This window comes from Mobula hypostoma, chromosome 2 (genome assembly GCF_963921235.1).
Source record: "Mobula hypostoma chromosome 2, sMobHyp1.1, whole genome shotgun sequence".
In the NCBI taxonomy this organism is placed as follows: domain Eukaryota; kingdom Metazoa; phylum Chordata; class Chondrichthyes; order Myliobatiformes; family Myliobatidae; genus Mobula; species Mobula hypostoma.
The window spans coordinates 61,447,110-61,470,013 of NC_086098.1; the positions used below are offsets into that span (position 1 = coordinate 61,447,110).

At 43.4% G+C, this 22,904-nt stretch overlaps 1 protein-coding gene across 13 annotated transcripts in view; it reads right to left on the bottom strand.

The window, feature by feature from the left end:
- LOC134340420 (hippocalcin-like protein 1) overlaps positions 1 to 17,694 on the bottom strand; it is a 116,678-nt gene extending 98,984 nt beyond the window's left edge. For 7 of the 13 annotated variants that reach the window (XR_010016555.1, XM_063037669.1, XM_063037700.1 and 4 more), the window contains exons 1-2: positions 14,074 to 14,185; positions 1,972 to 2,370 (exon numbers count right to left, since the gene is read on the bottom strand). Coding sequence is in view for 12 of the 13 variants with exons in the window: in XM_063037669.1 (XP_062893739.1) it covers positions 1,972 to 2,349 (378 nt within the window). In the remaining variant the exon portion in view is untranslated. Of the gene's footprint in view, positions 1 to 1,971; positions 2,371 to 14,073; positions 14,186 to 15,454; positions 15,547 to 16,663; positions 16,685 to 17,662 lie in introns of those variants that run through there. The other 6 variants (XM_063037678.1, XM_063037732.1, XM_063037660.1 and 3 more) reach the window with 5 other exon arrangements.
- Positions 17,695 to 22,904: the final 5,210 nt, after the last annotated feature.

Below are 22,904 nucleotides of genomic sequence, written 5' to 3' on the forward strand. Positions count from 1 at the left end.
TTTTACATTAGTGCAGGCTAACCTTTGGTCCCACATCGTACTTGCTGAGCACTGAGTAAATTACTGAAGCAATGCAATAATAATCAATCTATCCAAGCATGTGATTACTTCTGCTTAAACTGTTAAGTTCTTCAAGCGACCAAAAATGTTGTTGGCATAGCTTTCAAAACTAGCTAAGAATTAAAATATATTTTATGAATGAAGATTGCTCTCCATTTATGTAACTATATTGCCTCAAGTAAGTCTATCATTAATTTCCTTCTTTTGGGGAAAAAAGGCATGTTAACAGTCTTCTCTGGTAGCTGCCCGAGAAAAAACATTTTATAAAGTAATTAGGAACTGGAATAAAATGGCAAGTAGTAATAGAGTTGGAATTAAATTAATTGAAAGGAAAATATTTTAGGGTTGTTTGCCGAGCCCAGAGGTTAGGTCGCAAACGTTTTGTCACCAGACAAGGTGACATCATCAGTGCCAGGCGCTTGTGTTTATATTGGTCCAACTCATTGTTCTGATTGGTTGGTTGCTGTGCTGGCCGCTAATCTCCGCTGGGTCCCAGCCAACCACATAGCTAAGTGATCTCCGTTGGCCTGTATCCCTGGCTGATTGATCAACCAACCAATCAAAACAACGAGTTGGATCAATACAAATGTAAGCAGTCGGTAGGAATAACACTCAATTGTGCATTGATGCTGTCACTGTGACTGGTGACAGAACATTTGCGAGCTAACTTCCAGGCTTCGCAAACAACCCTACAAACAAGCAGCCAACCCGAGCTACCAACCTTTTCTTTCAGTTGAAAGGAAAATATCTGTACATTTTGTGGGAGAAGATAGGGATGTGGGGCTAGCTGGAATGCTGTAACAAAAGGATCAGTATGGACTCAATGGCTGAAAGTCCACCGTATTGACTGTAGCCATTGGATGATTCTGTCTACAGCAAGAGACTAGGAAAATGATTGTCCATTCTCTTCTCTCTCACTTCTCTTGTCCCTGGAGTAACATTTTATGCACACCCAGCAAACTCTTCCTTTTCAAAAAGGTAACTCAATATTTTCATCACGTTGGAATCAGAAGTTTTCTTTTCCAAATCAGGAGCCCTTTACTGTTTATTCAATGCCCACCAGTTAAGCTACTGTCCTGCAAATACCAACAAAGTACTGGACAAAACTTGTATCACCCTCAGTTGCTTCTACAATCTACACCGAATTTTATTGTTCTTTTCATACCATTCTAAAGCAGACATAATTCCTTTAATGGTTTCTTCATATAGGCATGGTTTTTCCATGGTATAGGGCTGTGCCCAATGTCCTTTCTATCACTTACATGCAATACAATGGCAGCAACAAGAGCACATTGTGGTAACCTGACCTAACCTTGCTGCTGTTGCCAGGTCTGAAGCCTTTTCATGTATTTATCAAATGTTAACATAAAATACTAGCTCAAAAAATAGTGAAAATGAAATTAAAACTTTGCTATTGTCATCAGCTTGTCCTGAAATTCAACTTCCTGTTTGTCATTAAGCTAATCTAATGGGTGCTTGCATCCTGTTTGAATTTAAACTAAACTTTCACCTACATATCTGACACTACAAAGAACCCTTTGATAATACTGCACACTTATACATTTCAGCTCCCAAAAAAACAAACCTACAACTTTTTCCACCATAACACCCGAGCCTCTCAAAATTGTTCCCATTTCCTTTCCAAAACTTCAGACTCTTTGAACACTAGTTTCTCCACTCCTACTTCAGAGACTTTCACATCTAATAAATTGACTAGAATGTTCATCTTCAAATATTTTATAAATTGTACAACTTATCATTGTCAGCCACAGTGAAAACTTTGGGCATGAAATAGAGTGGGTCATCTAAACAGAATCTTGTGTTTTACAATATTAGCAAAATCTGGTGTCAGCGAAATCAAAAAATAAGTTACTGTAACATCAAATTACACATTTTTATGCATTGGCATACCTGAACAATCTCCAGCATTTCACTTTGACTAATGTACCCATTGCCATCCAGGTCATACATGCTAAACGCCCATTTCAACTTCTGTTCAAGCTTTCCCCGAGACGTAACACTAAGTGCAATTATGAATTCTCTGAAGTCAATAGTTCCATCAGCGTTTGTATCAAAGGTACGGAACACATGCTCTGCAAACTTTGAAGCATCGCCGTATGGAAAAAAGTTTGCATATATTTTCTTGAACTCTTCCACAGTTAAATGGCCACTTGGGCAATCTTTAAGGAAGCCTTTGTACCACTCCTGGAGCTCATGATCTGTGAATTCTGTATTTTCTCGCAGGTCTTGAAGCACCTCCGGACGAAGTTTACTGTTCTGCTTTCCCATCCTCTTGGGTTTGGCTTAAATCTAAGAACAACAGAAAGACAAACATCAGTGAAGTGTTTCAAAGATTCTGCACTCAGGTATCCATAGCATTATACAATTCTCTCAGGCAAATGAGGCAATTCCTGCACTCAAGTTCGAGGCGCCTTGCTGAACCAATAAGCTCGATTTTCCCATTTCATGAGTTCCGCAAAATCAGTCGGAAAATTAAAATTTTTCATGTCGACATTCCTTCACTGGAACCAGAAAAAACTAATATGCAATGCAAGACCATAAGCTAGAAAAGAGTTAATGGAGGTCTATGATAGGCAGGAGTTATAAATTGATAAAAGTGACAATGATGATAATGCAAAGAAATAAAGATGGCAATAGAACACACAGAATACATGATACAACCACTACTTGATTATTATCTTAGTACTGAGCATGACTTTTTGGAGTTGTATACTGTACCCGGTGCTCCCAGTGTGACCTCTCCACATTGGTGAGACCCGGCCTAGACTGGGGTACTCCTTGTCAAGCACCGCAGCTCCGTCTGCAAACAGCAGAATTTCTAGGGGGTCAATCATTTTAATTCCTCTCCCCATTCTCGGTCTGACATGGCAGTCCATGGCCTCTTCTGCCATGATGAGGCCACCTCCTGGTTGGATGAGCAGCACTTCATATTTTGTCTAGGTAGCCTGCAGCCTGGTGGCGTGAATATGGATTTCTCCAACTAGCTGTAATTCCACCTCCCCCAACACACACTTATTCATTTCTCCATGCTGGCCTCTTACCTCTTCTCCTCACCTGTGTACCACCTCCTCCAGTGCCCCTCCACCTTCCCTTTCTCCCATGATCAACCCTTCTCTCTTCAGAGTCACTCTTCTCCGGCCCTTTACCTTTTCCACTTAACACTTATCAGCTTCTTATCATACCCCGCCCCCCCCCAACCTGGCTTCACCCATCACCTTCTAGCTTGTCCTGCTTCCCCTCCCTCCCACTTTCTTATTCTGGCATCTTCTCGCATCAGTTCCAGACATGAGGATCTTGGCCCAAAATGTCGACTGTTTATTCATCTCCATAGATGGTACCTGACCTGCTGAATTCCATCAGTGTTTTGTGTGCATTGCTCCAGATTTCCAGCATCTGCAGGATTTCTTGTGTTTATGACTTGTATGCACGTGAATTTTGTGGGTTTGAAGATGGCTGACGAAGTCAAGGAGGAACTGGATACCAAAATGAGTAAGTGACGGCCAGCTGAGTGTGCAGAAAGGTTGCTAGTCTAGATTAAGAAGGGTGGCTTTCAACAAGATGGCGCCATCAAGTTGTGACTGGTGCAGCTCCAATAAGAATCATCAACTATTCCCGTTTTGGACTACGTCTGAAATCCACAGCCATAGCCATGGGCACTTCAGTAAGGAGCATTATTTTACGACATTTAAAATATCTATTGATACGCAAAATCAATGAACCTCAGGTGGCAGATTTATTTGTACATGTTTGTCCATTCTGTTGAGTGCAGGCTTTCATTGATTCGATTCGGTTTCTTGCACTTACTGTGATTTCAGGGTTGTGTACAGTGACATATGTACTTGAATAATAAATTTACTTTGAACTTTAAGACAGGAGCAGAATTAAGCCATCTGGCCCATCAAATTTATACCCTTCATGGCTGATTTATTATCCATCTCAACCCCATTCTCCTGCCTTGTAACCTTTGATGCACTTACTAATCAAGAATCTATCAACTTCCACGTTAAATATACTGATTGACACAGCGTCCACTGCCATTTGTGGCAATGAATTTTGTGGAATATTCCCTGCTATAGGAAATATCCTCTATATGTCCACTCTATTTAGGCCTTTCAATATTTGATAGATTTCAATGACATTCCCCTTCATTCTTCTAAACTCCGATGAATACAGACTCAAAGCCACTCAATACTACTCGTACATTAACCCTTTCATTTCTAAGATCATTCTTATGAGCCTCCTCTGGATGCTCTCCAATGCCAGCACATCCTTAAATACATAAGGGGCCCAAAACTGCTCACAATACTCTAAATATGGTTTGACCAATGCCTTATAAAGCCTCAGCATTACATCCTTGTTTTTATATTCTTGACCTCTTGGAATGAATGCTAACATTGTATTCGCCTTCCTTAGCACTGACTCAACCTGCAGGTTATCCCTTATGGAATCTTGCATGAGGACTCCCAACTCCTTTTGCACATCTGATTTCTGAAATTCCTCCCCATTTAGAAAATACTCTACACCTTGTATTGCTCTTGCTAAAAGTGCATGACCATACACTTCCTTGCACTACATTCCATCTGCCTTCTCTGCCCATCCTCCTAATCTAAGTCCTGTTTCCTCAACAATACCTGTCCTTCTACTTCTAGTTCTAGTCTCTCCCAATCTCAGGGGAAATACCCTGCATGTATTTACCCTGTCTATACCCCACATAATCTTGTATACCTCTATAAGATCTCCCTTCATTCTGCTGCACTCCATGGAATTAAGTTCTAACGTATTCAACTGTTTCCCCATACCTCAGGTACTCAAGTCCTGGCAACATCCTTGTAAATTTTCTCTGTACTCTTTCAAGTGTATTGATATCTTTCCTGTAGGAACTGTACACATACTCCAAATTCAGCCTTGCCAATGTTTTATACAAATTACTATTTTTCCAGCTGGTCCAGACCACACCACAAACTTTGATAGTCTTCTACTGTCCATTATGCTTTTAATCTTGTTATCCACAAATTTCCTGACACAGTTCATCACATTATCATCTAAATTATTAATATAGATGATAAACAACAACAGACAGCATCGATCCCAGCAGCACACCACTGGTCACATGCTTTCAGTCAGAGAGTCCACCAGGTACTATCTCATCTGAACACCAAACCACTGAATCCCCTTGACCAAGCTCCCGTGGTGGGGCCCTGTCAAAGGCCTTACTAAAATCTGCGTAGACAACATCCACTGCCCTGGGTTCATCAATTTTCATCGAAAACCTATAAGATTGGTTAGACATGACCTACCATGCACAAAGCCATGATGACTGTTCCTAACCAGTCCCTATCTATCCAGATGCATCTAACAGCTGGTCCCTTAGAATACCTTTCAATAACTTACCCACTACTGATGTGAGGCTCAATGGCCTGTAAATTCTAGACTTATTCTTAGACCCTTTCTTAAACAATGGGACAACATTAGATATCCTTCAAGCATATGGCAGCTCACCTGTGGCAAAGGATCTCCTGCCTGGCACTTATCCTTGCAAGCAGAACAAGTCCTTCACATGCCCCTACACGTCCTCCATTACTACCATCATTACTACCATTCAGGGCCCCAACCAATCCTTCCAGGAGAGGCGACACTTCACCTGCTGGGGTCATCCACTATATCCAGTGCTCCTGGTGGGGCCTCCTTTATATCAGTGAGACCCGATGGGAGACCGCTTCACTGAGCATCTACACCCTGTCCGCTAGAAAAAGTGAGATCTGCCAGTGGCAACCCATTTTAATTCCACTTCCCATTCTTATTCTGACATGTCAATTGTACAAGGGCTAAGAGAGTTGTAAAAGAGCACCTGAAGGCTTTATGTGTCAATGCAAGGAGCATTCGCAATAAGGTGGATGAATTGAAAGTGCAGATTGTTATTAATGATTATGATATAGTTGGGATCACAGAGACATGGCTCCAGGGTGACCAGGGATGGGAGCTCAACGTTCAGGGATATTCAATATTCAGGAGGGATAGACATGAAGGAAGGGGAGGTGGGGTGGCGTTGCTGGTTAAAGAAGAGATTAACGCAATAGAAAGGAAGGACATAAGCCGGGAAGATGTGGAATCGATATGGGTAGAGCTGCGTAACACTAAGGGGCAGAAGACGCTGGTGGGAGTTGTGTACAGGCCACCTAACAGTAGTAGTGAGGTCGGAGATGGTATTAAACAGGAAATTAGAAATGTGTGCAATAAAGGAACAGCAGTTATAATGGGTGACTTCAATCTACATGTAGACTGGGTGAACCAAATTGGTAAAGGTGCTGAGGAAGAGGATTTCTTGGAATGTATGCGGGATGGTTTTTTGAACCAACATGTCGAGGAACCAACTAGAGGGCAGGCTATTCTGGACTGGGTTTTGAGCAATGAGGAAGGGTTAATTAGCGATCTTGTCGTGAGAGGCCCCTTGGGTAAGAGTGACCATAATATGGTGGAATTCTTCATTAATATGGAGAGTGACATAGTTAATTCAGAAACAAAGGTTCTGAACTTAAAGAGGGGTAACTTTGAAGGTATGAGACGTGAATTAGCTAAGATAGACTGGCAAATGACACTTAAAGGATTGACGGTGGATATGCAATGGCAAGCATTTAAAGGTTGCATGGATGAACTACAACAATTGTTCATCCCAGTTTGGCAAAAGAATAAATCAAGGAAGGTAGTGCACCCGTGGCTGACAAGAGAAATTAGGGATAGTATCAATTCCAAAGAAGTAGCATACAAATTAGCCAGAGAAAGTGGCTCACCTGAGGACTCGGAGAAATTCAGAGTTCAGCAGAGGAGGACAAAGGGCTTAATTAGGAAGGGGAAAAAAGATTATGAGAAAAAACTGGCGGGGAACATAAAAACGGACTGTAAAAGCTTTTATAGATATGTAAAAAGGAAAAGACTGGTAAAGACAAATGTAGGTCCCCTGCAGACAGAAACAGGTGAATTGATTATGGGGAGCAAGGACATGGCAGACCAATTGAATAATTACTTTGGTTCTGTCTTCACTAAGGAGGACATAAATAATCTTCCAGAAATAGTAAGGGACAGAGGGTCCAGTGAGATGGAGGAACTGAGTGAAATACATGTTAGTAGGGAAGTGGTGTTAGGTAAATTGAAGGGATTGAAGGCAGATAAATCCCCAGGGCCAGATGGTCTGCATCCTAGAGTGCTTAAGGAAGTAGCCCAAGAAATAGTGGATGCATTAGTGATAATTTTTCAAAACTCGTTAGATTCTGGACTAGTTCCTGAGGATTGGAGGGTGGCTAATGTAACCCCACTTTTTAAAAAAGGAGGGAGAGAGAAACCGGGGAATTATAGACCAGTTAGCCTAACGTCGGTGGTGGGGAAACTGCTGGAGTCAGTTATCAAAGATGTGATAACAGCACATTTGGAAAGCGGTGAAATGATCGGACAAAGTCAGCATGGATTTGTGAAAGGAAAATCATGTCTGACGAATCTCATAGAATTTTTTGAGGATGTAACTAGTAGAGTGGATAGGGGAGAACCAGTGGATGTGGTATATTTGGATTTTCAAAAGGCTTTTGACAAGGTCCCACACAGGAGATTAGTGTGCAAACTTAAAGCACACGGTATTGGGGGTAAGGTATTGGTGTGGGTGGAGAACTGGTTAGCAGACAGGATTCTGGACTAGTTCCTGAGGATTGGAGGGTGGCTAATGTAACCCCACTTTTTAAAAAAGGAGGGAGAGAGAAACCGGGGAATTATAGGCCGGTTAGCCTAACGTCGGTGGTGGGGAAACTGCTGGAGTCAGTTATCAAGGATGTGATAACAGCACATTTGGAAAGCGGTGAAATGATCGGACAAAGTCAGCATGGATTTGTGAAAGGAAAATCATGTCTGACGAATCTCATAGAATTTTTTGAGGATGTAACTAGTAGAATGGATAGGGGAGAACCAGTGGATGTGGTATATTTGGATTTTCAAAAGGCTTTTGACAAGGTCCCACACAGGAGATTAGTGTGCAAACTTAAAGCACACGGTATTGGGGGTAAGGTATTGGTGTGGGTGGAGAATTGGTTAGCAGACAGGAAGCAAAGAGTGGGAATAAACGGGACCTTTTCAGAATGGCAGGCGGTGACTAGTGGGGTACCGCAAGGCTCAGTGCTGGGACCCCAGTTGTTTACAATATATATTAATGACTTGGATGAGGGAATTAAATGCAGCATCTCCAAGTTTGCGGATGACACGAAGCTGGGTGGCAGTGTTAGCTGTGAGGAGGATGCTAAGAGGATGCAGGGTGACTTGGATAGGTTGGGTGAGTGGGCAAACTCATGGCAGATGCAATTTAATGTGGATAAATGTGAAGTTATCCACTTTGGTGGCAAAAATAGGAAAACAGATTATTATCTGAATAGTGACCGATTAGGAAAAGGGGAGGTGCAACGAGACCTGGGTGTCATTATACACCAGTCATTGAAAGTGGGCATGCAGGTACAGCAGGCGGTGAAAAAGGCGAATGGTATGCTGGCATTTATAGCGAGAGGATTCGAGTACAGGAGCAGGGAGGTACTACTGCAGTTGTACAAGGCCTTGGTGAGACCACACCTGGAGTATTGTGTGCAGTTTTGGTCCCCTAATCTGAGGAAAGACATCTTTGCCATAGAGGGAGTACAAAGAAGGTTCACCAGATTGATTCCTGGGATGGCAGGTCTTTCATATGAAGAAAGACTGGATGAACTGGGCTTGTACTCGTTGGAATTTAGAAGATTGAGGGGGGATCTGATTGAAACGTATAAGATCCTAAAGGGATTGGACAGGCTAGATGCGGGAAGATTGTTCCCGATGTTGGGGAGGTCCAGAACGAGGGGTCACAGTTTGAGGATAGAGGGGAAGCCTTTTAGGACCGAGATTAGGAAAAACTTCTTCACACAGAGAGTGGTGAATCTGTGGAATTCTCTGCCACAGCAAACTGTTGAGGCCAGTTCATTGGCTATGTTTAAGAGGGAGTTAGATATGGCCCTTGTGGCTACAGGGGTCAGGGGGTATGGAGGGAAGGCTGGGTTCTGAGTTGGATGATCAGCCATGATCATAATAAATGGCGGTGCAGGCTCGAAGGGCCGAATGGCCTACTCCTGCACCTATTTTCTATGTTTCTATGTTTCTATGAAGCAAAGAGTGGGAATAAACGGGACCTTTTCAGAATGGCAGGCAGTGACTAGTGGGGTACCGCAAGGCTCAGTGCTGGGACTCCAGTTGTTTACAATATATATTAATGACTTGGATGAGGGAATTAAATGCAGCATCTCCAAGTTTGCAGATGACACGAAGCTGGGTGGCAGTGTTAGCAGTGAGGAGGATGCTAAGAGGATGCAGGGTGACTTGGATAGGTTGGGTGAGTGGGCAAATTCATGGCAGATGCAATTTAATGTGGATAAATGTGAAGTTATCCACTTTGGTGGCAAAAATAGGAAAACAGATTATTATCTGAATGGTGGCCGATTAGGAAAAGGGGAGGTGCAACGAGACCTGGGTGTCATTATACACCAGTCATTGAAAGTGGGCATGCAGGTACAGCAGGCGGTGAAAAAGGCGAATGGTATGCTGGCATTTATAGCGAGAGGATTCGAGTACAGGAGCAGGGAGGTACTACTGCAGTTGTACAAGGCCTTGGTGAGACCACACCTGGAGTATTGTGTGCAGTTTTGGTCCCCTAATCTGAGGAAAGACATCTTTGCCATAGAGGGAGTACAAAGAAGGTTCACCAGATTGATTCCTGGGATGGCAGGACTTTCATATGAAGAAAGATTGGATGAACTGGGCTTGTACTCGTTGGAATTTAGAAGATTGAGGGGGGATCTGATTGAAACGTATAAGATCCTAAAGGGATTGGACAGGCTAGATGCAGGAAGATTGTTCCCGATGTTGGGGAAGTCCAGAACGAGGGGTCACAGTTTGAGGATAGAGGGGAAGCCTTTTAGGACCGAGATTAGGAAAAACTTCTTCACACAGAGAGTGGTGAATCTGTGGAATTCTCTGCCACAGCAAACTGTTGAGGCCAGTTCATTGGCTATGTTTAAGAGGGAGTTAGATATGGCCCTTGTGGCTACAGGGGTCAGGGGGTATGGAGGGAAGGCTGGGGCGGGGTTCTGAGTTGGATGATCAGCCATGATCATAATAAATGGCGGTGCAGGCTCGAAGGGCCGAATGGGCTACTCCTGCACCTATTTTCTATGTTTCTATGTTTCTATGTCAGTCTGTGGCCTCCTCTACTGTTGCGATGAGGCCACATTCAGGTTGGAGGAGCAACACCTTATATTCCAACCTGCTGGCATGATCATCGATTCTCAAACTTCTGGTAACGCCTCACAACCTCCCACCCCTTCACCATTCTCATTTCCCTCTCTCACCTTATAGTGGTGCTAGAAAGTTTGTGAACCCTGTAGAATTTTCTTTCTGCATAAATATGACCTAAAATGTGATCAGATCTTTATGTAAGTCCTAAAACTAGATGAAGAGAGCCCAATTAAATAAACTCCACACAAATAAAATTTTGTTCATTTATTAATTGAGAAAAATGATCCAAAATTACATGTATTTGTTGGAGAATGTATGTGAACCGTTGCTTTCAGTAACTGGTGTGACCCCCTTGTACAGCAATAACTTCAACCAGATGTTTCTGGTAGCTATTGATCAGTCCTGCATATCGGCTTGGAGGAATTTCAGGCCATTCCTCCTTACAAAACTGCTTCTACTTTGGGATGTTGGTGTGCTTCCTTCACAAACTATTTGCTTCAGGTCCTGCTACAACATCTCTATCGGATTAAAGTCAGAGTCCAATAATGTTTGAATGATCATTTCTAATGCCACCACAATCTCTAACGCTACCTCTTTCAGAATGCTAGGGTGCAGTTCGATTGGTCTGGGTGATTTGCGTACCTTTAGGTCTTTTAGCTTTTTGTTTGTAATAGTAACTGCACCCACTTCTCTTCCTTCCTACACTACGACATCAGGCATACTGCCAGCGTCCTCCACAGTGAAGACTAATGCAAATGACTCACTTAGTTCATCAGCCATGTCCTTGTCGCCCGTTAATATTTCTCTTGCCTCATTTTCTAGCTGTTTCTTATTTTTAACATACTTGAAAAAACTTTTACTATCCACTTTGATATCACTTGCCAGCTTGCTTTCATATTTCATCTTTTCCCTTCTAATGATTCTTTTAGGTTTGTAAGTTTTGTAGGTTTTTAAAAACTTCCCAATCCTCTATCTTCCCATTATTTTTTGTGTTGTTGTATGCCTTTATTTTGCTTTTACAATAGCTTTGACTTCCTTTGTCAGTCATGGTTGTACTATTTTACCATTTGAGTATTTTTTCATTTTTGGAATACACGTGTCCTGCACCTTTCTCATTTTTCCCAGAAATGCACGCCATTGCTGCTCTGCTGACAGCCGTGCCAGCAGCTTCTTCCAATTACTTTGGCCAAATCCTCTCTCATACCACTGTAATTTCTTTTACTCCACTGAAATACTGCTACATCAGACTTTACTTGCTCCCAGTCAAATTTCAAGTTGAACTCAATCATATTGTGATCAGTGGTTCCTAAGGGTTCTTTTACCTTAAGCTCCCTAATTGCCTCCGGTTCATTACATAACACCCAGTCCAGTATAGCTGATCCTCTAGTAGGCTCAACAACAAACTGCTTTCAAAAGCTATCTCTTAGGCATTCAACAAGCTCACTGTCTTGAGATCCATTTCCAACCTGATTTTCCCAATCGACCTGCATGTTAAAATCTCCTGTGCCCATCATAACATTGCCCTTTTGACTCACCTTTTCTATTTTCTGTTGCAATCTGTATTCCACTTCCCAGCGACTGTTAGGAGGCCTGTATATAACTGCCATCAGGGTCCTTTTACCCTTACAGTTTCTTAACTCAACCCACAAGGATTCAACATCTTCCGATCCTATGTCACATCTTTCTACTGATTTGATGCCATTCTTTACCAATAGAGCCACACCACCCCTCTGCCTACCTTCCTATCCTTCTGATATAAGGTGTAAACGTTGGACATTCAGCTCCCAACTACAACCATCCTTCAGCCACAATTCAGTGATGGTCACATCATATCTGGCAATTTTCTCAATAAATAAATGAAGAAGTATAATGTTTTTTTTTGTGTTGTTTATTTAATTGGGTATATCTAGCTTTAGGACTTACGCGAAGATCTGATCACATTTTAGGACATATTTATGCCGAAATAGAGAAAATACTGCATGGTTCACAAACTTTCTAGAACCACCGTTTCTCCTTACCTGCTTATCACCTCCCTCTGGTGCTCCTTCCACTTTTTGTTTCTTCCAAGGCCTTACGTCCTCTGCTCTCAGATTTCACCTTCTCCAGCCCTGGATTTTTCACCAACTTCCCAGCTCTTTACTTCACCCTACCACCCCCCTCCTGGTTTCACCTATCACCTCGTGTTTCTTCATACCTCCCCCACTTTCTTACTCTGACTCCTCATTTTTTTTTCTCCAGCCCTGATTAAGGGTCTTGGCCAGAAACGTCAACTATTCGTTTCCATAGATGTTGCCTGGCCTGCTGAGTTCCTCCAGCTTTTTGTGTGTGTTGCTTGGATTTCCAGTATCTGCAGAGTTTCTCTTGTTTTAAATATTCCTGCCAGAGCACCTGCAATTTCTACACTAGTCTCCCACAAGGTGCAAGGAAACACCTTGTCAGGTCCTGGGGATTTATTAATCTTCATTTGCCTGAAGACAGTAAGACTCCACTTCTGTAATCCTGATACAGTCCATTACCTCGCTACTCCTTTGCTTCAATTCCCTTAATCCTATGTCTATCTCCAGAGTAAATACAGATTTGAAAATTTCATTGAAGATCTCCTGTTTCTTTCAGCTCCATGCCTAGATGACTCTGCTGATGTTTAAGAGGACCAATTTTGTCCCTTGCTATTATTTTGCTTTTAATATTCTGCATCTATTGAAGCTCTTAAGATTCTCTTACGCCTTGTCTGCCAGAGCAAACTCATGTCCTGTTTTAGTCCTGATTTCTCGCTTAAGTGTTCTTACATTTCTTATACTCTTCAAGGCCTCATTTGTTCCTAATTACCTATACTCGATATACACCTACATCTTAACCAGGGCTTCAATATCCCTCAGAAACCAAGGTTCCTAAGCTTGTTAGTCTCCTTTTATTCCAATAAAATAAATTCTGTTTGAGAGAACATATTAATTCTGTAATCCCAGTATTTCACTTTTGAAAGGCTCCCGTGTACTAACTTTCCCTTTGCTGGCAAACAACCTATCCCAATCTACACCTGACTGATCTGACAGATACCTACTGATGCCTAATAGAGCAAATGCTGTAGTATGTGGATCATGGTAGGGTTAGCAAGTGGACAGAATGATGTGGATGGAGTCTGTAATTAAACTCTGCATGATGGTACACTCAATTTTTACAATCTAGAGAATGGATAAATTTGCAGATTGTGTATGGCACTGGCAAGTTGAACAATTATTGTCCAACACACACAAAGTGCTGGAGAAACTCAACACTTCAGGCAGTATCTATGGAGGGGAATAAACAGCCGATCTTTTGGGCTGATACACTTCGATCGGAATCTCTTGTGTTTATGAACTCTTGTCTCAGTGTTTGGGGTCAGTCTCTTTTTGAACGTATGCAGTTCTAGTGAAGAAACTCCATGTTAGTTAATTAGTAGTTCCAGCATTTAGACCAATTCATGTTGAAAGGACAGTGAATAAAATAAACTTGAATATGTCAGTGGGATGATGTCTTGCTTCCCTTGAATTCCTGTGCAGCAGAAGCCATGAGTTTGGAAGGAGCTGCTAAAGTAGTTTTGAATAACTGCAGTTTTTAAAGAATATAGATGCAACCATGTTACGCACACACAACCCTAGGGAAGGTACCTGGGGGAAGTGCGGGTTAAAAACATGTAACACCAAAAGCATCAACAGCAATAGAACACACCTGGAGTCTGGTTTTGCGGTTAACAAAACACTATTAGTAACTACGTCAGGTAGTAACTTAAACCAGGTAAATCAAGAGTTAACGGTGTTATGCTCATATAGGTGTATAGATAAATCCCCAAGCTTCTTCAGAGCAAGGTTGGTAAGTGATACAGTCTTACGATGGTGTGGTAAGGGAAATCAGTTCAGTCCACGGGATTGAAATGAGAGAGAGAGATTCGTAATCCAAGTAAACAAGTGTCGTCGATCTTCCTCGATGTCCTCCAAATTTTCCAAGTTAGCCAAACTTGACCAACTTAAGATCGTCGTCTTCAAATGATAATCTACCAACCTAGGCAAGAGTTAGACGCAGCAGTAGATTCCACAGGGTCGTCCTTACACGCACTGATAGTCACGGATTGATTCCTTTTAATCGATCCTCAGCCGCACCCTTGTGGGCACCCGAAAGTGTAGTGGTAATTTCGCCACACTTCAGTGCGTCTGCGTGTCCTGCGAAAGGGACAGTTGCGCTTGTTTAAGTACCGGTGTGCTAAACACCAATTGTCCATCACGTAGCTTGTCCCCTCCATCTGCAACAAGCTGCTTGCGCTGTACATCTCTCTCTCTCTCTCTCCTCTACAGGCATGATTCTTAAAGGCACAGTCCATAATGAATAAAACTTAAGATTCCATCACAAACCATACCAAATCAGAATTAGACAGTCACTTTTTCAGATGATGTTGGACAACTACAGTTTTGTCAGAACTGTACTCCTTCTTGTTAGCAGAGAGAATTCCATCACAATCCTCACTTCTGCCATAAGTGCTGAGTTATTCATTGCAGGACACCCAAAGCAGCCATAGCATACATGTACAATATGTTGAGGCTTTATAAAGCACTAGTCAGACCACACTTGGAATACTGTGAACAGTTTTGGGCCACTTATCCAAGAAAGGATGTGCTAACATTGGAGAAGGTCCAAAGGAGGTTCATGAGAATGATACTGGAAATGAAAGGGTTAACGTAAGAGGAACGTTTGATGACACCGGATCTGCACTAGCTGGAGTTTAGAAAAACACCAGGAACTTCCAGCATACTGTGTCTTCCACAGTGAAGACTGAAAAAGTATTTTCAATCAGTTTATCCGCCATTTCCTTGTCCCCCATTACTACCTCTCCAGCATCATTTTCCACTGGTCCAATATCCACTCTCTCCTGTTTTTACTCTTCAATATTCTTGGCTAGCTTTAGTTCATATTCCATCTTTACCTTTTACTGACTTGTTTAGTTGCCTTCTGTTGGTTTTTAAAATCTTCTTAGAATTTTTTTTCTCTATTATATGATCTTTCTTTGGCTTTGACCCCTGCCCCCCCCCCCCCATTTGCCACAGTTGTGTCCTCTTACCTTTAGAATACCTCTTCCCTTTTGGGTCTCCTGAAGGGCTTCTAGAAATTCCAGCCACTGCTGCTCTGCCATCATCCCTGCCAGCGTTCTTTTCCAAATAATTTTGCTCATCTTCTATTTCAAGCTTTGGCAATTCCCTTCACTCCAGTGTATACTGATACATCTAACTTTAGCTTCTTCTCAGATTTCAGAGTGAATTTAATCATGTTATGATCACTTGTCTCTTCGGGTTCTTTTACCTTAAGCTCTCTAATCAATTCCAGTTAATTGCACAACACCCATTCCATATAGCTAACCTCATCATGGGCTCATCCATGAGCTGCTCTAAAAAGCTTTATCGTAAGCATTATAGAAATTCCCCCTCTTGGAATCCAGCACCAACCTGCCTTTCCCAATCTATTTGTATATTGCAATCCCCCCATGTCTATAGCAACATATTGCCCATTTGGCATGCACTTTAGATCTCCTGTTGTAATTTTAGGGCCACAACCTTACTGTCTGGGGATCTGTATACAATTCCCACCAAGGTCTTATAACCCTTGCAGTTCCTTCCGAGGTATGTCACCTCTAATGATTTTATTTCATTTTTTTTACCTACAGAGCAACACCACCCCCTCTGCCTTCCTGCCTGTCCTTTCAATACAATCAGTTTCCTTGGATATTAAACTCCCAGCTATAATCTTCTTTCAGCCATGATTCAATGATGCCTATATCATACATGTCAATCTGTAACTTGCTACAAGATTATTGACCTTATTCCGTATACTGCGTGCATTCAAATACAACCCATTCAGTCCTGTGTTCACCCTTTTCGATTTTGTCCACCTTTTACATTGCTACTCATCCTGTTGACATCCGCTGCCAAATTAGTTTAAACCCACGGGAATAACTCTAGCCAATCTACCTGCAAGGATATTGGACCCATCTGTTGCTTTTGTACAGATCCTACTTTCCTCAGAAGAGATCCTAATGATCCATAAATCTGAACCCCTGCCCCCTGCACCAGTTCCTCAGCCACATATTCACTTGCCAAATCATCCTATTCTATCCTCACTGGTGTATGGCACAGGCAGCAATCCAGAAATTACAACCCTGGAAGTCCTGTTTCTCAACATTCTACCTAGCTCCCTAAAATTCCTCTACAGGACCTCCTCACTTTGTCTACCTATGTTATTCGTGCCAATATGTACCAAGACTGCACACCCTCACCCTTGAGAATAGCACAGACCCGATCCGAGACATCTCTGATCCTGACACCAGGCAAGCAACAATCTGACGTAGATTGGGAGACCACTTTGCTGAGCACCTACACTCCATCTGCCAGAAGAAACGGGATCTCCCAGTGGCCACCCATTTTAATTCCACTTCCCCTTGTGTTAAGTGAGTCCATGGGCTCCTCTACTGCCCAATTAGGCCACTCAGGTTGGAGGAACACCTTATATTCCATCTGGGTAGCCTCCAACATGTTGACAGGCACATGATTTCTCCAACTTCCAGTAATGGGCCCACCCCGTCTCTTTCAGCATTCCCCATTCCCTTTTGCCTGCCCATCGCCTCCCTCTGTTGCCACCGCCCCCCCCCCGCCCTTTCTTTCTTCCATAGCCTTCTGTCCTCCCCTATTAGATTCCCCCTTCCCCGGCCCTGGCTCTCTTTCAACAATCTAATTCCCAGCTCTTTACTTCACCCCTCCCCCTTTCGGTTTCATCTATCACCGTGTGATTCTCCTCCTCGCACCTTTTAAATATGGTCATTTTTTTCTCCATTCCTGCTGAAGGGTCTCGGCCCAAAACATAGATCATATTCTTTTCCATAGATGCTGCCTGGTCTGCTGAATTTCCTCCAGCATTTTGTGTGTTGGAGTGGAGGCAAAGCCGTTCTAACCACTGGCGCACTTAATAGATTAGCCGCTCCGTTTGCATTTGAGTTATTTTTATTGGTCCTTTCTAATGAATCCCTCTTGCTCCTCAACTCACAGAAACTCGCGAAGCTCTGCTTCCTAAATCTCCATAGCGGACCTGACTGAAAGGTAGAAAACTGCCGCCAAGCTCTGCTTTTTAGATCTCGATCGCCCTCCTGTTTGGAAGGTAGCTCTTTTCTGGCAGTCCTGGTGTTGGCGTCAATTGTCGATAGCGGACCTGACTAAAAGGTAGCTCTTTCAACTCGAGAAAAGTGCCCCAATGCTTTGCTTTTTAAATCTCGATCGCGGACCTGTCTGGAAGGTAGCTGCATTCCGGCGGCCCTGATGTGGACGTCGATCGTCCACTGAGAGAAAAATGCCGCCAAGCTCTGCTTTTAAAATTTTGAACGCGGACCTGACTGAAAGCTAGATCTGTTTACGCACTGCCTCTTGCTGATTGGTCGCTTCTCAACTCGGAGAAACTGCCGCGAAAATCTACCTTTAAATTTTCGATCGTCCTCCTGTTAAAAAGGTATCTTTTTTTTAATGCAGCCCTGAAGTTGCCCAACCATTTGCCATAAGACAGTAAGACTCCACTTCTGTAATCCTGATACAATCTATTACCTCGCTACTTCTTTACTTCAATTCCCCTAATCCTATGTCAAACTCCAGAGTAAATACAGATTTGAAAATTTCATTGAAGACCTCCCCTGTTTCTTTCAGCTCAATGCCTAGATAACTATGCTGATGTTTAAGAGGGCCAATTTTGTCCCTTGCTATTCTTTTGCTCTTAATATTCTGTGTCACGAACCCCGTGACGGGATAAAGAACCAGCAGAGATGGAAAACACTTTGGAGTCCAGTATTGCTATTAACTAATGGAATTTATTAGTAACTATGCAATACAGTAATATAATTGCAGATATATAAAACAGGTTAGCAATGAATATATATATAAGTGTGGAAATATATTTAAAATCAAGCTTCTTCGAGTCTAGGGGTAAATAGATAGTCTTACGATGATGAGTAAAGTTCAGTTCAGTTCGTGGTATTGAGTTGAGTAGTGATGGAGAGAGAGAGAGAGGGAGAGATTTGAGTCTTCAGGTGAGCTGACACGTCGATGTTCCCATTGTCCTCTGAAATCCTTTAGAACTCACCAACTGTGACCACAACAAAGGGGACCATTCTTCTGTGGTGGAATTATCAACCCAGGCGAGGGTTGGACACACGAACAACTCCCCACCGGTCACACCCTTTTCACACTGCAAGAGCCACTGATCGATCCGCCTGATCGATTCTCCAAAACCCACCCTTTCTGTGGGCACAGCAAAGCTCATCAGTGTCCAAAACTATGTGTCTGAGGTCTATCATCTGACCTTCTATTTGTCTCTCCGTACTGAATACCAGCTGTCACTCAAACAGCTCCTCCCTTCTCTGTCTGTAAGAATTTCCAAGCAGGCAGCGTCCTTGTAGAAATGTAAACATACTGTGAGCAGTCTTCGCCTCTCTCTCTCTCTTAAAAACAAGATGTCAGTGTTAAATAACTCTCTCTCTCTCTCTTTATCAAAAGCACAGTTCATAGGGGTAATCAAGCACAGTTTATAGGGGTAATTCAGGACCCTGTCACATCTGCATCTATAGAAGCCCTTAAGATTCTCTTATGCCTTGTCTGCCAGAGCAACCTTATGTCCTTTTTTAGTCCTGATTTCTCTTTTAAGTGTTCTTACATTCCTTATACTCTTCAAGGCCTCATTTGATCCTAATTACCTATACTCGATATACACCTACATCTTGACCAGGGCTTCAATATCCCTCAGAAACCAAGGTTCCTAAGCTTGTTAGTCTCCTTTTATTCCAATAAAATAAATTCTGTTTGAGAGAACATATTAATTCTGTAATCCCAGTATTTCACTTTTGAAAGGCTCCCGTGTACTAACTTTCCCTTTGCTGGCAAACAACCTATCCCAATCTACACCTGCCTGATCTGACAGATACCTACTGATGCCTAACAGAGCAAATGCTGTAGTATGTGGATCATAGTAGGGTTAGCAAGTGGACAGAATGATGTGGATGGAGTCTGTAATTAAACTCTGCATAATGGTACACTCAATTTTTGCAACATAGAGAATGGATAAATTTGCAGATTGTGTGTGGCATTGGCAAGTTGAACAATTATTGTCCAACACACACAAAGTGCTGGAGAAACTCAACACTTCAGGCAGTATCTATGGAGGGGAATAAACAGCCAATCTTTTGGGCTGATACACTTTGATCGGACTCTCTTGTGTTTATGAACTATTGTCTCAGTGTTTGTGGTCAGTCTCTTTTTGAACGTATGCAGTTCTAGTGAAGAAACTCCATGTTAGTTAATTAGTAGTTCCAGCATTTAGACCAATTCATGTTGAAAGGACAGTGAATAAAATAAACTTGAATATGTCAGTGGGATGATGCCTTGCTTCCCTTGAATTCCTATGCAGCAGAAGCCATGAGTCTGGAAGGAGCTGCTGAAGTAGTTTTGAATAACTGCAGTTTTACAAAAATATAGATGCAACCATGTTACGCACACACAACCCTAGGGAAGGTACCTGGGGGAAGTGCTGGTTAAAAACATGTAACACCAAAAGCATCAACAGCAATAGAACACACCTGGAGTCTGGTTTTGCTGTTAACAAACACTACTTTATTAGTAACTACATCAGATAGTAACTTAAACCAGGTAAATCAAGAGTTAACGGTGATATGCATATATAGGCGTATAGATAAATCCCCAAGCTTCTTCAGAGTAAGTTTGGTAAGTGATACAGTCTTACGATGGTGTGGTAAGGGAAATCAGTTCAGTCCATGAGATTGAAGTGAGAGATAGAGATTTGTAATTCAAGTAAACAAGTGTCGTCGATCTTCCTCGATGTCCTCCAAATTTTCCAAGTTAGCCAAACTTGACCAACTCAAGAGCGCCATCTTCAAGTGATAATCTACCAATCCAGGCAAGGGTTAGACACACTGGTAGATTCCACAGAGTCGCCCTTACATGTACTGATAGTCATGGATCGATTCCTCTTAATCGATCCTCAGCCGCACCCTTGTGGGCACCTGAAAGTGTAGTGGTAATTTCGCCACTGTTATATGGAGGTGGCTGGGAACGGACCCAAGTGCAAGACATAGACACTGAAGTACTAGGGACAGGACTAGGATACAGGGCGATGGCAAGGACATGGACAGGAAAACCAGGAACCTGGAACAGGACTGGACAAGAGAGCTAGGAGCCTGGGCTTGGACTCCGAGCCAGATACTGGACAAGGACCCAGTACCTGGGTCTTGTCTCTGGCTCGGACCCCAGAACTAGGCAAGGACGAGACTTGGCTGGCAGGCAGGACGAGGCTGGAGGCTTAGAGACTTGAGGCGAGGCTTGGCAGGAGGCAGGAGACTAGAGGCGAGGCTTGGCAGGAGGCAGAAGACTAGAGGCGAGGCTTGGCAGGAGGCAGAAGACTAGAGGCGAGGCTTGGCAGGGGTCAGGAGACGAGGCGAGGCAGGAGGCTAGAGACTTGAGGCGAGGCTTGGCAGGGGGCAGGAGACGAGATGAGGCAGGAGGCTAGAGACTTGAGGTGAGGCAGGAGGCTAGAGGCAAGGCTTGGCAGGAGGCAGGAGGCTGGAGTCTTCAGGCTTGAGGCTTGAGGCTAGAGACGAGGCTTGGCAGGAGGCAGGAGGCTGGGGTCTTCAGGCTTGAGGCTAGGCAGGCTCCTCCTGGGCAGGGCGCGGATCACTACCCGATGGAAGCATGGGACTGGAAGGGACAGAATCAACCGCAGGTAACGGTGAGACGGCTTGGCTTACCTGACGGAGGCAAGGGACAGGAAGGGACCTAGGTACAGGGTGGCTCCAGGACAAGACTGCAGGCGAGACGAGGCGAGAGTTACCAGCAAGACAAGGCAAGGCTTCAGGCAATTCAAGGCGAGACAACAACTTCAGGTGAGGCGAGAGTTACCGGGAAGACAAGGCAAGGCTTCTGGCAAAGCAAGGTGAGACAAGAACTTCAGGCGAGGCGAGAGTTACTGGTAAGACAAGGCAGGGCTACAGGCTAGGAAACAGAAGGCAGGAGAAGAGATACAAGGAGTAAGGACAAGAACAATCCAGCAGCCACGCCTGGGTCTCTGAAGGTATTTATGCAGCCAGCCCCATCGAGCATCAGCTGTCTCAATTAGCTCAACAAGAACAGAAACAGGGTAGACAGGAAAACCTGGAGCAAGGGTCGATGGACCGGACCGAGAACCAGAATACGGACTTCACGGACGGACTATGACAGCCATACCTTAGTGCACCTGCATGTCCTGCGAAAGGGACAGTTACGCTTGTTTAGATTATTCCTCTTATTATCTTGTACACCTCTATCATGTCTCCTCTCATCCTCCTTCTCTCCAAAGAGTAAAGCCCTAGCTTCCTTAATCTCTGATCATAATGCATACTTTCTAAACCAGACAGCATCCAGGTAAATCTCCTCTGTACTCTTTCCAATGCTTCCACATCCTTCCTATAGTGAGGTGACCAGAACTGGACACAATACTCCAAGTGTGGCCTAACCAGAGTTTTATAGAGCTGCATTATTACCTCGCGACTCTTAAACTCTATCCCTCGACTTATGAAAGCTAACACCCCATAAGCTTTCTTAACTACCCTATCTACCTGTGAGGCAACTTTCAGGGATCTGTGGACATGTACCCCCAGATCCCTCTGCTCCTCCACACTACCAAGTATCCTGCCATTTACTTTGTACTCTGCCTTGGAGTTTGTCCTTCCAAAGTGTACCACCTTACACTTCTCCGTGTTGAACTCCATCTGCCACTTCTGCAACCCATCAATGTCTCTCTGCAATCTTCGACAATCCTCTACACTATCCACAACACCACCAACCTTTGTGTCGTCTGCAAACTTGCCAACCAACCCTTCTACCCCCACATCTGGGTCGGTAATAAAAATCACAAAAAGTAGAGGTCCCAGAACCGATCTTTGTGGGACACCACTAGTCACAATCCTCCAATCTGAATGTACTTCCTCCACCACGACCCTCTACCTTCTGCAGGCAAGCCAATTCTGAATCCACCTGGCCAAACTTCCCTCGATCCCATGCCTTCTGACTTTCTGAATAAGCCTACCATGTGGAACCTTGTCATATGCCTTACTAAAATCCATATAGATCACATCCACTGCACTGCCCTCATCTATATGGTTGGGGGGTGGGAATCAAATTAAAGAGGCTAGGCGTGAGGAGGTTAGTTCACAACAGGGGGATGGGAACCAGTGCAGAGAGACAGAGGGGTGTAAAGTGAGGGTAGAAGCAAAAAGTACTAAGGAGAAGAGTAAAAGTGGCAGGCCGACAAATCCGGGGCAAGCATTAAAGAAGGCCACTTTTCAACATAATTGTATAAGGGCTAAGAGAGTTGTAAAAGAGAGCCTGAAGGCTTTGTGTGTCAATGCAAGGAGCATTCGTAATAAGGTGGATGAATTGAAAGTGCAGATTGTTATTAATGATTATGATATAGTTGGGATCACAGAGACATGG